Source organism: Plasmodium brasilianum, chromosome 9 (genome assembly GCF_023973825.1).
Source record: "Plasmodium brasilianum strain Bolivian I chromosome 9, whole genome shotgun sequence".
Classification (NCBI taxonomy): Eukaryota; Apicomplexa; class Aconoidasida; order Haemosporida; family Plasmodiidae; genus Plasmodium; species Plasmodium brasilianum.
In genome coordinates this window covers 852,704-870,106 of record NC_090122.1, presented here as the reverse complement: position 1 = coordinate 870,106, position 17,403 = coordinate 852,704, and the positions used below count along the sequence as shown (strand labels likewise).

The following is a 17,403-nucleotide window of genomic DNA, read 5'->3' as shown; positions in this document are numbered from 1 at the left end:
ATATATTTACCTTTAAGAATGTGCAAAATATTGTCTATTTTTTTAAAAATATTAAAATGGTTAAAAAAAAAAAAATACTGATATGTTCATAATATTTTATTCAATAATCAAAATTAAAAAAAAAAAAAAAAAATTAATAAAATATAGTGTAGACACTTATTTGGCCTTTTATGTTATTTAATTCAACTTTTATATATATATAAACCTTTTTTAAACAGCTTCAATAAAGGGTAAAATATTTATTTCCCATTTTTGTTTGTGTGTACATGATGTTTATTTATTACACAATATTAATGTTATTTTGTGAAAAATACATGTATATGCTCTTTGTTTATAGCTTATAGTTCAACAAATATAAATTGAGATGATACATTTTCTATTAAAAATATAATTGTTAATAATTCGAATATATATAATGAAACACATGAAAGAAATTAAAGGATATTTAGCCATCAAAATTTTCCTTCTACTAGTTTTTGTTTATGTGAAACATTTAAGTTGCCAAAATGCATCGTTAAGCACTGGTAAAAACAACTATGGATTAAACGAGGATGAATTAAGAGCAATGCTATTTGGAATTAATTATGACTCGGGTAGTAAAAATAAAAGTAATTCAGTAAACAGAAAAAATATGGAAAATGAGTCATTAATTTTTGGTAATTTTAATTATAAAGATACAATGAAAAACACACAAAACGAAAAAGTAGAAAAACAAATTGAAGATATGAATAACAGCAGAAAAGAAGAGTTTGGAGATATAGAGAGCAGAAAAACCAATAATAATAATTCACCCATTAAATATAAAAAACAAGATAAAAACGTTGAATTACAGAGTAATCAGTTACTCCAGAACAAGTTAGAAAATGATAAATTAAGTAAAGAGGATAATCCATATGATGACAATAATAATAATAATGAAAATAAATTTAGGGATATTTCCAATGATCTTCATAATTTTGATAACACAGAAATCTTAATAAATAGAAATAGAAAAAACAGCAATTTAAGTAATAATTATTACGACACACATGTAACAAATAGAGATGAATTTAATTACAATAAGAACCTTGCAAATAATATAAATACCGTAAATAACAATGTTTTAAATAATTATAAAGAAAATAATACAAATAAAGCAAATTATTTAAATGACAGCTTATCTACCTATAATCTTGGTAAGGACGATAATAACACAAACAACATAAATGATAATACAAATATTATTAGTAGTATCGGTTCATCTAATAATAATGAAAGACAAAATTTAACACTCAATGAATCTAAAAATAATAATAACTACTTACAAAAATGGGGTGATACAAATTTAGAAAGTCCCAAATTATTAAAAAAGGATGTAAATGTTAAAAATCATGAAGTGCAACTAAATAGTGCGAAAACATTAGAAAGTAAAGAGCTAAATAATGAAAAAACTAAAATAACAAAAGGAGAAAATGAAGGTGGTACAAGATCAAATGAGTTTAAAAATTTTATGAATGCAGGATTAGACAAAAAATCTGAAAAATTATTTGTGGAGGATGAGATAAAAAATGCTAAATATCCAGAGCATAAGAATGTTAATGTGTCATTAAATAATGTTGGAAAAAATGGAAGCACTAAAAAAATGCCTTTTCTTGAAAATTTCAATAATTACAAAGATGAGTCAAATCAAAAAATAAAATATATAGATGACGCACCAAATTCGGGAAATAATGAAGAAATAAAGGAAAAAAATAATGTGAACCTTAGAAAAAAGGAGGAATTAGAACAACAAAATAACATGAGTTATTCAATAGAAAATACAAACATACAACTTAACAACTCAAGAAAAGACAAGCTAAAAAAAATAAATCCAGTGAATTTTGGTGAAAATACCTCCAGTAAATTAAATGACACCTCTGAAGAAGATGAAAATGATATTTTCAACAAAATAAAGAATAATGAGGAAAATATTTTTTCTGAAAACATAACTTTAAAAAAAGGAGCAAAAGATAGAAATGAATATAAATATTTTAAATTAAAAAGTAATGAACTTAAAGTATTAGGTATAATCAATAAATATTCACCGAAAGGAGGTTTTTCTATATCTATTGAATGCGGAGGATATGATGATTTCGATGAAACCCCTGGAATTTCGAATCTATTACAACATGTTATTTTTTATAAATCTGAAAAAAGAAATACAACATTATTAAGCGAATTAGGAAAATATTCATCAGAACATAATAGTCATACCAGCGAATCCTTTACAAATTACTATGCTGTTGCACATTCTGAAGATATTTACCATTTACTAAATTTATTTGCAGAAAATTTGTTTTTCCCTTTATTTTATGAAGAAGATATACAAAATGAAGTTAACGAAATAAATAATAATTATGTTTCCGTGGAAAATAATTCTGAAGGTTGCCTAAAAATTGTCAGTCAATATGTCACAGAGTTTAAATATTCTAAATTTTTCACTTACGGAAATTACATTACCTTGTGTGAAAATGTTTTAAACAATAAGTTAAATATAAAAAAAATTTTGAAAGAATTCCATAAAAAGTGTTATCAACCTAAGAATATGTCTCTGAGCATACTACTAGGAAAAAAGGGAAACTTTATTGATCACTACAACATGAATGATATTGAAAATATGGTTGTAGAAATTTTTGGAAAATTAAAAAATTATAATTACGCCAGTAATAGGAATGTAGAGGAAAAAAAGTATTATAATTATTTAGAACTAGAAAAGAAAAAATTGAATAGGCACGAAGATATCTATAATGGCAGAAATTTCCTTTTTAATGGTATACAAAATAAGTTAATCGGAGAGACTACTAATGAAACGGCTATGTTTATTCAATTTATAGATGAATACAATTTTACACTTGATTTGAATCAAAAAAGTAAGTATACTGAAATTTTAAAGAAAGACGGATGGGGAGATCAAATGTACTTATATTGGAGCTCTAAAATTAATATTGAATTGTATAAGAAAATAGAAGAATTTGGGACTATGATTTTTTTACGTGAACTTTTTTCAGATTTTAGAAAGAATGGATTATATTACAAACTATCTGTGGAAAATAAATATGCATACGATTTTAAAATTGTGGACACATGGAATAAGTATTATTTGAATTATGGAGTATTAATAAATTTAACGGAGAAAGGTAAAAGCAATTTAGCTCATTTGATACATATATTCAATGTATTTATTAACCAAATAAGTAAATTATTTGATAAGGATAGCTTAGACAAAGGTATAAATAAATACATCCTTGACTATTATAGGGAGAAAGCATTGAACACTGATCTTAATTTTAACATTGATAATAAAAGTGTAAACCTCAATGATTTAATAAAATATTCCAATAAATTACTGGTTTATTCAGGTGATGATGTATCTTCACTTTTGACTATCAATAATTTAATTGAAGATAAATATAAAAATGATTTTCGAAATCATATTAAAATTACAAGTTTAATAGGTTCTCTACTGAAGAATGAAAATTTACATATTATAAACATTGTAGATACATTCAGCATAACAAATACAGGTAAAATTCCTAATACCACCATAATGTATGCCACAGGGGATAATCCATATCTTGTTGGTGAAGAGGGAATTATAAACGATATAAGTATCACCCTTCCTGAAATAAAAGTTTGTCCCTTCAGCAATTTTGGAAATAATAGTACTAGTAATGGTAATGGTAATGGTAACAGTAATGGTAACAGTAATGGTAACAGTAATGGTGACAGTAATGGTGACAGTAATAGTAATAATATTCTATATGAGCAGGAGAAATCGTTGTTCTGTGTACCGTATAATAATAGAGAAAATTTTGAATATTCAGAAAAGGAAGAGATGTTTGAATCTGAAGAAAATAAAAATGTATTTAAGTCAAATATTTTATATAATATACCTTGCTTGATTAAATCATCGTACGGATATAATATATATTTCAAAAGAGGTCTAACAGATACTTCTAAAGTAAAAGCGGATTTCATTTTTTATTTCCCCTCTAAAAATTTTACATTATATGAAGCAATTTTTACTCGTATACATGCTATAATTTTAAGAAAAAAAATAAAAATATTGCTGGCTGATTATATTAATTGTTCAGTACATATAAATATTAAAGAAAACGTAGACTCGTATGTAATACATGTAGACACATATAGCTACTATTTCGAAGAACTACTTACCAAATTAGAGGATTTGTTGTCGGTAAAAGATATCCCTTCAAAGGATGAATTTAATGATGCTTATGATGTATTAAATTTATATGTGAAGATAAATGCAAAATTCAAGATAGAAAATTCTTTAAATGTTATGTATTCCTTATTTAATAAATATATACCTACGAATAAAGAAACTTATGATATTTTAAATGCACACTTTTATTACCCTTCGTATAATGCTTACACAAATTATTTAAATAATTTTTTTCATAGAAATTATATTAGCATTTTTATATATGGAAATGTCATTATACCAAATGCCATGTATGTTGAAAATAGTCTCAACGGTAATAATATTATCTCTTCTAACGGGAATAACCTTAATAGTATATCCGGTAGTAACATACATGAGCACATATTGAGCGATACAATTTATGACAATATAAGTAATAAAGATAATGCTACATATTTGAAAAAACAAGACAAACTTGGAGAAGGAGGACAATACCAATTTGATTCCCTCCATATATCTCATAATGGATCAGGAATAGAATATTTGATTGTATTATGTGAATCATTCATTGGAAAAGTAACAAGTAAAATTATAAAAATAAATGAATCTACATACTATAAAAGTAAATTAATTAATAATGAAGACATTGATATACATATGCAAAACCCATATCAAAGCGGGAACACCTCAATAACAGTATCATACCTTATCGAATCAGAAACAATATTAAGTAATCTTTTAATTAATATTATCTCTGATTTGATATCATCTGATTTTATTAAATTTGCTAAAATTAGATATAATGACGGTTATACTGCAGATGTAAAAACTTTTTTCACACATAATGGATTAGGTGGATTACTCTTTATCATTCAGAGTTACGATAATAAAATTGAGAAAATGGAGGCGGATATATGTACTATCGTTAAATTTTTAACGTTTCAGTTGTTGAACATGGACTTATCTGATTTGGTTAAGAAGTTGGAGGATATGAAAGAACGTTATATAATAAATAACACCATATTTACTTTTAATGAAGAATATTCATCCATACTGGAGCAGTTCACAGGCATTGAAAAGGAATGTTTTGATAAAAAATATAAAATCATAAAAATTTTTGACGAATTAATTAAATGCCCCAAAATAATTTTAAATAAAATAAATTATATTTTAAAAAACGGAAAGAAAGTAATATTTAAAGATTATAAGGTAGATGTTAATGTATCGCATATTAATGATGGAGTAGGTAAGGGTAATTTTTCCCATCAAAGTTGTAATTATTCATATAGTAATAACAATATAAAAATGTCCAATGTACAACTGACGGAGCATTCGCGTTTAATTATAGAAAAAAAATTAAATGAAAGCAAATTAAATGAAAGTAAATTAAATGAAAGCAAATTAAATGAAGGCAAATTAAATGAAGGCAAATTAAATGAAAGCAAATTAAATGAAAGCAATTTAAATGAAAGCAATTTAAAAGATAGAAAATTAGATAGCTCATTTAGGATGAAGAAATTACCCATAACGGAAAATTTTATTAATGTGCCAAATTTTCTTCAGATGAAAAAAAAGGGTTTTTTTCAATATATTATTGATTATTTTAGAAGTAACAACGGAACACATTTTAAGAATAACAACTATTTGGATTTTAAAAGTTGCGATGAAGAAATGTCCAAAGATAATTTCCTTGTATTTCAGAATTTTACAGATGACATAAATAAAATCAGAGAACACTTTCTTTTGAAGTTTGCAAATGATGCAGAAATTAAAGAAAATTGTTCAGTCGATTATGAAGAAGTTAGACAGTACTGTTATGCACATAATAATAATTATGATAAAAAGAATGTTAAAAACTGAATAAAAAAACTGAAGAATATTATACTTTTTATTAGTTTCTATATCATAAAAAGTACAAGCAAAGAAAAATAAACATAAAAAAAAAAAAATATAATGTGTACAGCTAAAAATATGAATAAAAAATAAGGTTTATTTTCAAAGCGTTCTTATTTTTAGCTTTTTGTTATGATATCATTTCCTTAATTTGACATTTTTATGCAGCATATATATATATATATATATATATACATATATATTTTATTTATTTATTTATTTACAGTTTTTTAGCATTCATTTCTGCTTTTTTTTGTGTACACATGGTATACATAAACATATACATACGAAAATACATACAAACATACATATATATATATAAATATATATATTTGTTAAATTTCTGATGTGTTTTAACTCCACAAAATAATGGATATCTTTTTTTGTAAATATTAAAATTTATTTTTATTTTCATTTTTATTTTCTTATGTTTTCATTTATGATACGAAAAAATCGCATGCAAGATATTTTACTTTATTTGACATTTCGTTGTGCCTTTTTTTAATATTTTCAATACATTTGCGCGTTAACACTTGCATATGTACATATGCCTACACACACACACACACATAAGTATATATATACATAAGTATATATATACATACATATATATATACATACATATATATTATATATATGTATATGTACACCAATTTGTTTTCCTTGTTTATAGCCTTCCCAAATGCATAAAAACCACCATACTATTTTTTCTGTGCTATTTTGTGAGTTTTGATTACGGTAACTCGTCTAAACAGTACTTGATTTAACTTAAATTATTAATTTTAATACTCTTTTAATAAAAAAGTTAAATCCGGGGATTAGTATCAATGTTACACATGTGCTCGTATGTATATGTATGCATATGTAAATATATATACATATACACACGTTACTACTATGTGAAGGGGACAGGTTCGTATAATATACATTTAGCATATACGTTGCACACTATATCTTATTTTCTAGTAATAATTTCGTGTATTTATCAAATTCATAGTCTATTTTGATCAACTCTTTGGTAATATTATTTATGTGATATATTTCATCTGCCACATGTTTTATTAAATAGGTGTCATGACTAATGATAATAAGCCCTCCTTTGTACAAATTAAGGGCCACAATTAAAGCTTGAACAGATTCAATATCAAGATGATTCGATGGTTCATCTAAAATTAAAATATTTGGATTTTTGTATGCTAAAATAGCTAATGCCAGTTTACTTTTCTGACCTCCTGATAAAACATAAATAGGTTCATATAAAATATTTGTTGGAATATTAAATTTGTTAAAATATTTGATAGCTTCTTCTTCCTTTATATTTTTGTTGGAATAATTATACTGTAACTGTTGAATGGAATTAAAAATTGGATTTAAACTATCCACATGATATTGGGAATAATATCCAATATTTGCTTTGTTGCTAACATGCAATTCTCCTTCAAAAACGTTTATTAAATTTAAAATAATTTTTATTAATGTTGTTTTACCACTACCATTAACACCACATATTGCAATTCTAGAATCCATGTCTACTTCAAAGGTAGCATTTTTAAATAAAAATTCATGCTTAAATTTATAATCATCATTATTCTTTGATGAACCTTTATCTTCTTTTGTACTATCAATGTTGGATGATGATTCGTCATTTGTGTTTACATATGATTCATCAACAGTATCTGCTATTATAATATTTGACTTTTTTTTTATTTGTAGATTTTTAAACATTGCATTTTTAAAGGAAACATTTTTTAGCCTTATTAACACATTGGAAATGTAAAATGGTTCTAAAAAGGAGAAACTAAATGGTGTTTCTTCTTTCTCTAGATTTATTACAGGTAATTTATTTAAAAGCTTTATTCTACTTTGTACTAGTGCTGCTCTTTTTGAATTACATCTGAATCTATCTATAAACTTTTGTACGTGTTTTTTCTTCATTTCAATTGAATCATGTTCTCTTTGTTGTTGTAATAAATGCTCTATTCTTGTTTTTTCAAACTGGTCATAATTACCTGAGTAATATGTTAACTGCTTTTGATGAAAATGAATAATATCTGTACAAACTTCGTTTAAAAAATCTCTATCATGAGAAACAATAATACATGTCTTATTTAATTTTTGTATGTAATCTATCAAAAATTGTATGGTATATATATCTAAATGGTTCGTTGGTTCATCCAATAATATTATATCATTGTTACTAAATAAGATACGACTTAAACATAATCTCATTCGCATACCACCACTAAGGGAGTTTACTTTCTTTTTTTGCAAATTCGAGTCAAAACCTAACCCGCATAAAATTTTACTAGCTTCTTTTTCAGCTTCTAAATAGTTGATACTATTTAATTTATCATAAATAGCTAATATCTTTTCATCTATATTTTCTTCCATCGTACTCTCTTTCTCATTATTTGGTGATTTTTTTATTATATAATTTTTTTTTTTTTTCCCTTCCTTTTTTTCTTCCTTTTCTTCTTTTTCTCCCTTTTTTTCCCCTATTTTTTCTTCATTTTTCCGATTTGCAATTTCTTGCATATTTACATCTTTTTTACTGTTTTTTTTTGCTTCAAGTTGTTCAAGCTCTATTAATAAATCATACCTTAATTTATCTACCATTAGAACACATTCTAACACGGTAACATCTTCAAAAAATAAGTCTTGCTCAATACATGCAATACTAATATCTTTTTTTATTTCTTCAATTTCATGTCTAGCTAATTTTGCTAATAAGGTACTTTTACCAATTCCATTTTTTCCTATAAGCCCATATTTATTCATAACATTTATTTTTAATGTAGTATCATTTAGCAAGTTTCTTTGACCAATACTTAAATTAAAGTTATCAATTTTGATATCACCCATTTTTTCAATTTTTGTTTTATTTTTATTAGAATCCATCAAATGTAGCAAATTATGTAATCTTACAGGGGGTGGAATTTTAATTTTATTATTTACCCATTCTCTAAATAAATTTAGTTGTTTCTGTTTCTGTTTTTCTCTTTCTTTATTTATTTTTATGCTTTCACTTATTGGAATATTTGTGTTGTAATTAATTTGTTTTTCTTGAATTCCTAAAAAGGGGTCATAAAAACCTATTGCATCATTCTTTTCCCAATATTCTTTTAAATTAACAAGTTTTGTAAGTTTTTCATTACCACCATTTTTATTATTATTTCCATTAATTATTCCATTTACACTATTTAAATGTTTGTTATAAATTTCTATAATCATATTTTTTTTTATTTTTTCATCCGAAAATGAACAAATTAAGTCATAAAAATAATCTACACCATTTTCCACAATTTTGTTTTTCTCATCATTTATTCTTTCTCTTAAATAATTTTCCGTTTCCTCATCAAGATCTATCAGCCCAAATAAGTTATCCAGCAGTTCTTTCATATTTGTAGCTCTTTCTAACTGTTATGCCTCTTCTTTTTTTTTAAAAAGGAAAAAAATAATCCTACTTTTGCAGTTATATAGCGTTGTACTTTATAAACTAAACTGTATTATATAGCGTTGTATTGTATTTCATTATATTGTACTATATTTTGTTGCATTATATTTGCATTATACTGTTTTATATAATATACAATATATTTCATTAAGGGAGCATAAAATAAAGACCACGAATTATTTCTATTTGGTTAGTTATAATCAGTCAGCTTTTAAATGATCATCATTTTTAAAGAACAAAAAAAAAAAAAAAAAAAAAAATTTCTTTTAAACTGTTTTTATAAAATGGGAAAAAAAAAAATAAAAAAAAAGAAAGAAGAAAAAAGAATGGGAAAGGGAAAAAAGAATGATGAATGATATGAGAGGAATAACGATAGAGGAACGTTGACTGATTACAGATGAGCGATGACTGATGGAAAAAGCAAATTAAAAAATGGTACTTTGTGAAATATTGAAAATCGGAGTTGTTTTTTTGTTCATTTGACGGTGAAGTGAAAAAAAGGTGTGCATCATCCAAAAAAATTACCAAAAATATATAATTTAAAAAATGAAAAAAAATAAAAAAATAAATTTATGTATTTTTAAAATTTTCTTTTTTGAGGAAACATACTCCTCCCAAATATTAGGAAGGCCTCATAAATTGTGTATTATTTTTTTTTTGTTTTACATTTATTTTTTTACACCCCGATCATCTTTTTGTGAAAGTTCACACATGATATTTTCTTATTTGTTTTTTACATAATATATATATGTATATACATACATATATATAATTGAATATGTGTATATCCTTTTTGAACATTCGAAATATGTACAAAATTACTTTTTCGATTTATATTTTTGTTTATACTATGGAAAGAAATTTTTTAAAAACCTATGAAAAAGAGATGGTACATAATTTTTATTTTTATTTTTTTCCATTTGTATAAAATTACGTATTTTTATATAAAAAAAAGGTTTGAATATCACACCACAGTTCTTTATTTTATTTTTTTCCCATTTTTTCTTTTGTTAATATAATTATTACACAGTTTCATTATATCAGAATAAGTCCCTTTTATATTGCTAATTCAAGGTCGTGTTACTATTTTATACACAAAATTCATTTTAGAGGATCATTAAATTAACACGTTTAGAATTTTTTTTTAAGTTGCTCTATATAAAAACGTTACTCTAGTATCAGTACCGTGTGTATAGGCAATTTTTGATTTTCGTTATATATACCCTTGTTATATATTCATATGTATATATTACGCATATATACATGTGCACGTGTGTATATGTATATAATATGCCTAATATATATATAAATGAATAAATACATTTTCCCTTTGGAAAAAAGTCCTAAATAAGATAAATGGATTTTTCTTTTTTTTTTAATTTACAAAATCATTTTTCCCCACAAAGTAATGCGTATTTATTTATGTACCTGACCTCTCCTACTAATGCCTCTTTAAAAGCAATAATCATAAAAAAGAAAAATTTTACTCATTTTTTTTAAAAAGAACCACGGTGAATTGTATATATATATATGTACATATAAAGTATATGGTATAGTTTGTACATATACTTTATATGTATAATTAATTATTTCTCACCCGCATTCTACCTTTTACAACTGTTGTTTATTTATTTATTATAATTTATACGCAAAAAGATAAAAATATGTACATAATATATTATATACATATATATATATATATATTTGTACACCATCGCATACTAACTACCACTAAACTGTGTTGTTATTTAATATATATTTCAATGCAGGGGTGTTTAAATTAATTCTTACGAGTTTGTAATAATGCAGTAATATTGATAAATACACGCGATATATTTATTTAATTATATGTATTAACACAATAATATATTAAAAACTAGGTTTTTAACAGGGCTCTTTTGCTTTTATTTTGAGTATGTACGGAAAGAAGGAAAGAAGCGGAAAAAGTAAAACTATTCAATTTAATTAGCTATACGTAATAAATATTATCTTTATGAATATCTAACATAACTATATATATATTTACATTGTACACTTTAAAAATCATTAACATTTCATTTTATTATTACAATTTTTCGCAAGTCAATAATTGCAAATTATTTTTTATTATTTTTCGGTGAAAAGTAGTGAACTAATTAAATAAAAGTAAAAGAACCATTTATTTATCTAATATAATTTAATTTTTATAATAAATAAGGATGGTGTTACACTTACTAAAACGTGTTATTACTTGTAAATGATTCCTCATCTCACTTCGTTAAAAAATAAAAAAAGTGTTAACGTTTTAAGCGATAAGCATTTTATGTGTTAAAAAGAGCGTTAAGTTTTATGTGTTAAAAAGAGCGTTAAGTTTTATGTGTTAAAAAGAGCGTTAAGTTTTATGTGTTAAAAAGAGCGTTAAGTTTTATATGTTAAAAAGAGCGTTAAGTTTTATGTGTTAAAAAGAGTGTTAAGCTTTATGTGTTAAAAAGAGCGTTAAGTTTTATATGTTCAAATAAGCCTTATGTAGTATTATGTGTTTTATTGCGCACTAAAGCCATATGTGTATTACTTTTTAAAAAAAGTTTTATGTGTTTTACATTTTAAAATAAGTGTTTATGTTTTTCGCGTTAAAAAAGAATTATGTGTTTTGCGTGTTAAATTAAGTGCAATTAGTTTTACGTGTTAAATTAAGTGCCATTAGTTTTACGTATTAAATATATTTTTTTTTTTTTTTTTTTTTTTTTTTTTTTTGTTATTACAATGTAATAGTGTATGTATAAATGCACATATATAAGATGTATAACATGTATAGTAGTATATATATATATAATATAGTACATGTTAAATAATCTTAAATTATAAAGGTGCTATTATACCAAGCAAACGCATGGTGAAATAATTTTGATTATGTGGGAGTGAATGGCACTTTATACTAGCTTTTGAGTGTTTATTTGCATGCATCTAAATTTCTTTTGAAAAACTAAATTTTTTTTAGAAAGTAAAATTTTTCGTTATTTATGAAAAAAAAAAAAAAAAAAAAAAAATGCATCAATAATTTTTTTATTGGGGGTCTTAACTAATTGAATATTTTAAATAAAAAAATATTTATTTTATTTTTTTATTTTTTACATTTTAAATTTAAAAAAAAAAAATTTTGATAAATCAAACTGTTAAATTAAAATAGTCAAAATTTTTTAAAATATTTAAAAAAAGAAAAAAAAAAAAAAGCCATATAAAGGAAACCCACAATTATGTACATAAAATAATAATACATTATTGTAAATTTATAATTTTTACTAGATTTATAGTTTTACGTAAAATTTTTGCTATTTAGTTTTAATGTTTAAAGAAAAATATTCATAATATATAAAAAGTAAGGAGTTATTTTAACCATTAGATTACATTTCCACGTTTATATATACATTATTATTTTATATATATATATATATATATGTAATTATTATATGTATAATTGTTATCATATTTTAAATATACTTAAGATTAAAGAAAATTATATTTTTGTGTAAATAGGTATATATTTAAATGAACCATAATATATATGTATATATAATGTATATGTATGTATAGAGAACATTTGAAATTTAACATTGTGAATTTAAAAGTAAAATATTATACTGCCATTAAGTGTGTATATATAAAATATATATATATATATATTATAATAATAGTTTTACATAATATTTACGTGTAATAAATATATTTAATATAATTAACAATTTTAATATAAAAGGGAAATGATTTTTTCATAAATACATATAAATTTATATTAACGTACAAGTTTTATACCGTATATTATATGCATAAAATAATACGCATTGAACAGAAAACTTTTTAATTTTTGGAATTATATTATTTTTTTTTTTTAATTTCAAAACACACGAGTTGTCGTCCCCCTCCCCATATACAGTATTTATTATTTTTCAAAATGAAACTCTCTTTAATTGTTTTTGCCTTTTTTTTCATTGCCCTAATTGAAGTATATTTAGGAGGCTTAGTGATTGCAGGATCCACCACCCCACCTCCAAAAAAGAAATCTCCCAAAAGTGAGTTTTGATTATATGTATTATTATGTGGTTGTTGTATGCCCATGTGTTCATGTATTATATGCATTTTTGTAATATATATATATATATATATATATATGTATTTAAATAAAGTGTATACATGTGTGTATATAAAATGTATTTATGTGTGCATATATGTATATATATATATTATTTATTTATATTATATGTGTACCATATTACACTTATTAAAGTTGAAATATATATATTGGCAAATTGTAAAGCCCCATCTTTAATGTATATAAACATTTTTGTTAATAGTTTCCTTGGCACGTGCTAGCATGCATTAATATGTACCTTACCCATTGTGTGTTGCACATTTTTTTTTTTTCATTAACTTTATTTATATTATGTTATTTAGTAGTTTATTATTTATATATATTTTTTTTATTATTTTATTTTTTGCAGAAACCCCTGATCCCTTAATTGATGTTCACGAAATAATCAATGATATGGTTAAGAAAGAAGAAGAAATTGTAAACTTGTCAAAAAAAAAATCAGCGTACAAGACTGCAACTACAGCCCTTGCATCAACCTTGGGTCTAGTATCAGCTTTACTTTTAGGTGGTATTGGTTTAGTATTGTATAATAATGAAAGGGGTAGACATCCATTCCAAATTAGAGGCTCATCAAAAAGTGGTGCAGCAGAAACCAAGGCAGCAGAACCCGCACCCGCAGAACCCGCACCCGCAGATGATGTATGGATTAACAAAGAAATATTATATACAAAAAAAAAAAAAAAAAAATAATAATAAAATAATAGTTGTTTGTTACACACACGTCCCTATATATTATATGTATATGTAATACCTATTTGTAACATTTTCACTTATTTGTATTTAATTTTGCATAATTTTAACATTTCTTATTTTTTTTTAGGGCGATCAAGACCAAAGTGGTACCGACTCAGCAGCATAAATTAGCTTTTTGTTAATGGGTTATAAAACATAAACATTTTTATATTTTTGATTTTAAATAAGAAAGAGTATATATATATATATATATTTTATATATAATATACATATGTTAATACATCATTTTTGCTTATATATATAAAATGCATTTACACAATTTTCCTTTTATATATATATATATGTATGTATATTAAAGTTAAAATATATATTTAAAAAGAATTTTTTTTTCACCCGTTTTCGCCTTTTTTTCGCTTTTTTTTTTTTTTTTTACACCTGTTTACCCGTTTTTCACCCGTTTTCGCCTTTTTTTCGCTTTTTTTTTTTTGGGTCTTATCATTTTCTTTTCTACAATATATTTTGTTATTTAACATGTTAACATTGCTTATAACGAAAGGTGTAACGTGTGTACTGTATTTTTTTTTTCCCCATTAACTTTTATGAAGATATGTGATAAATTAAAAGATTATAATAAAAATTTAAAGTATTTATTTTTTTCTATTCGAAAAGAATAATAATTAACATTTCGGATTATCATATAATATGTGTCATATTCTTTTTTGAAAAGCAAAATTAAAAAGGTTCAGGAGGTTACAAAAAATTTACTCATGTGTATTTTTTGTGAGTATAATAGTATGTGCACACACACGTGCATGTGGTAATATAAATATGTATGTTATGTTAGTATGTATGCTTGTACATGTGAATCCTTATACTTTTGTGCGTGTGAGTCATGTACGCGCTTGTACGGTGTGCATCATCATGCACGTTTGTAAATATTCATCCATGTACGTATTGAAATATTATTATTTTTTGAAGAGAGAACGGATTCTTCTTCATTAATATTAATGCCATTAAGAAATGTATGGCGGTGGGGGGGGGGTGCGTGTGTGGTAAAAAATCTTGAAAAAATTAGAACTGAAAAAAATGCATAATTGAAAGAAGTTACATAAATGAAAGAAACTGCACTAAATCCAAATCAATTTGCAGAAATGTTATTCTGGCACTTAAATATGTACATACATAACATATATATATATGTGCACGCGCATGTACATAAAGTATGTTCATGTATACGTTCACGTTAAATTTTTTTTTTTTTTTTTTTAATATGGTAAAAAATTAATTTTGCTAATTGAATTTTTTCTTGTTTTTGGGTGAAAAATGGAATTGATTGAACGAAATAAATGCGTGGAATGATTAGAGGAGTGAATGATATCGATTGCTGCGATTGATGTGTAATTGCTTTGATTGCTTTGGCTGCGGAAAATGGCTAGTTCACTGCTACTTAAAAGTTTAATTTGCGGACTACCATTGGGGGGTATTTTGTTTAGCGAAATCAGAAGAGTTAAAAAGATAAGAGAGGATGAAAGGTTAAATAAGAGCTTGTTTTTGAAAAATTTTAATAGGAATAATATTATTACAAAGAAAAAAGAAGAAGGAAATAATTTTATTGTGTATACAGGGGAAAAACATAATTTTAACCATAATACTCAAGGGATGGAGGGGAAGAAGAAGGTAAAAGAGAAGGAGCAGGTGGAAATGGAAGTGGAAGATGGGGAATTGGAGGAGGTGCTGAACTATTTTTATGGGAAAGCATGGGGATATACAACAGATTACGAAATTGATATAAGCTTAAATACTGGGGATTTAATTTTTATTAAACATGATTTATATAATATAAATTTTTTTAAAAGGATAATGCTAAAAATAAATAGATATTTTCAAAATGGCAATAGTGATTATGATGAGATAGGAATTATTTTAAAAAAATATAACATCAGTTATGTTTATATTCAAAACGTTATTAATAGAAAGGATAAATTAATACGGTATTCTTATTTTTTACAGAAATATAAACCATCTGTTGTTTCTCTACGAAGATTTATAAGTGATGATGAGAATATAAAAATAGAATTAAAAAAAAATATAGAGGAAAGTTTAATATCGATAGATAAAGAAATTAATGATCATAGTAATTTTTCTATATTTTTTGTAGATTTATTATACAATGCTTTTAAACAAACAGTGCATCAAATTATTAATAAGATGTACCACAGTAAGGGTAACCTGTACAACGATTATAATAATAGAATGTATAACAAAATTAGCTCAAACATAGATATAAATAACTTAATTAATATGCTTCTGTTTCGATCTTTTAATTTATTTTTTTATTTTATTACATACATAAGTGAGAAAAGTTGTAACATTGATTTATCTAACAATGATAAGAGAATACTTCTAAAAAATGTAGAAGAAACAAAAAAATATATCGGTGCAACGTTAAGTAAGGATAGCTTACTAAATTATGAATTTCCTATTAATTCTTTTACGTGTTTTCCATTTATTGAGAAAGATTATAATTTGATAAAGGATAAAAATAATTTCATTTATCAAAAACTAAATGGACAAGTACAAAAAGAGGTAGAAAACTTTGTCTCCTTGATGGTAGAGAATGAACATACTTTAACGGACTCCATTGAATATATGAATAATGCAAAAAAAAAGGAAGAAAAAAATAGACAGGGAAAAAGAGGGGAAATGGAAAGTACTTCATCATACATAAGTTATTCTAACTACTTTAGTAAAAAAATAAATTTTTTTTTTGAAAAATTATTTTTAAAATTAAAAAATTATACTATCAGAACAAATGATCATGTTTATGATATATACAAAAAAACGCATTTATTGCCATCTATAAAAAATTATAACTCCTCTTTATCTCTATTTCTATGTTTGAATAATTTCTACAAGCCATTAAATACGCAGAATGTACTCGGTGATAAATTTAGTATACCTAAATTATCAAATCTATTTCATGTTAGACAGGAGGAAACTGAGAAGCGGCAAAAATATTTTTATCAATTTAACAAGGTTCCCAAAGCGTGAGTG

General features: G+C 24.2%; 4 protein-coding genes across 4 annotated transcripts; 3 read left to right on the top strand and 1 right to left on the bottom strand.

Moving 5' to 3' along the window:
- Positions 1-415: 415 nt before the first annotated feature.
- MKS88_002816 (peptidase M16) lies at positions 416-6,043 on the top strand (the record flags this gene model as incomplete). Its single annotated transcript, XM_067215856.1, has 1 exon — positions 416-6,043. One exon carries the CDS (start codon positions 416-418, stop codon positions 6,041-6,043), a length of 5,628 nt encoding a protein of 1,875 aa, XP_067073394.1.
- A 981-nt stretch (positions 6,044-7,024) lies between these two features.
- On the bottom strand, positions 7,025-9,475 carry MKS88_002815 (protein GCN20; the record flags this gene model as incomplete). Its single annotated transcript, XM_067215855.1, has 1 exon — positions 7,025-9,475. The coding sequence occupies one exon, from the start codon at positions 9,473-9,475 to the stop codon at positions 7,025-7,027; it is 2,451 nt and encodes an 816-aa protein (XP_067073393.1).
- Positions 9,476-13,458: 3,983 nt separating this feature from the next.
- Positions 13,459-14,515, top strand: MKS88_002814 (exported protein 1; the record flags this gene model as incomplete). The annotated part of the gene is made up of 3 exons (XM_067215854.1): positions 13,459-13,576; positions 14,006-14,295; positions 14,477-14,515. 3 exons carry the CDS (start codon positions 13,459-13,461, stop codon positions 14,513-14,515), a joined length of 447 nt encoding a protein of 148 aa, XP_067073392.1.
- Positions 14,516-15,777: 1,262 nt separating this feature from the next.
- On the top strand, positions 15,778-17,400 carry MKS88_002813 (uncharacterized protein; the record flags this gene model as incomplete). Its single annotated transcript, XM_067215853.1, has 1 exon — positions 15,778-17,400. One exon carries the CDS (start codon positions 15,778-15,780, stop codon positions 17,398-17,400), a length of 1,623 nt encoding a protein of 540 aa, XP_067073391.1.
- Between the last annotated feature and the right edge of the window lie 3 nt (positions 17,401-17,403).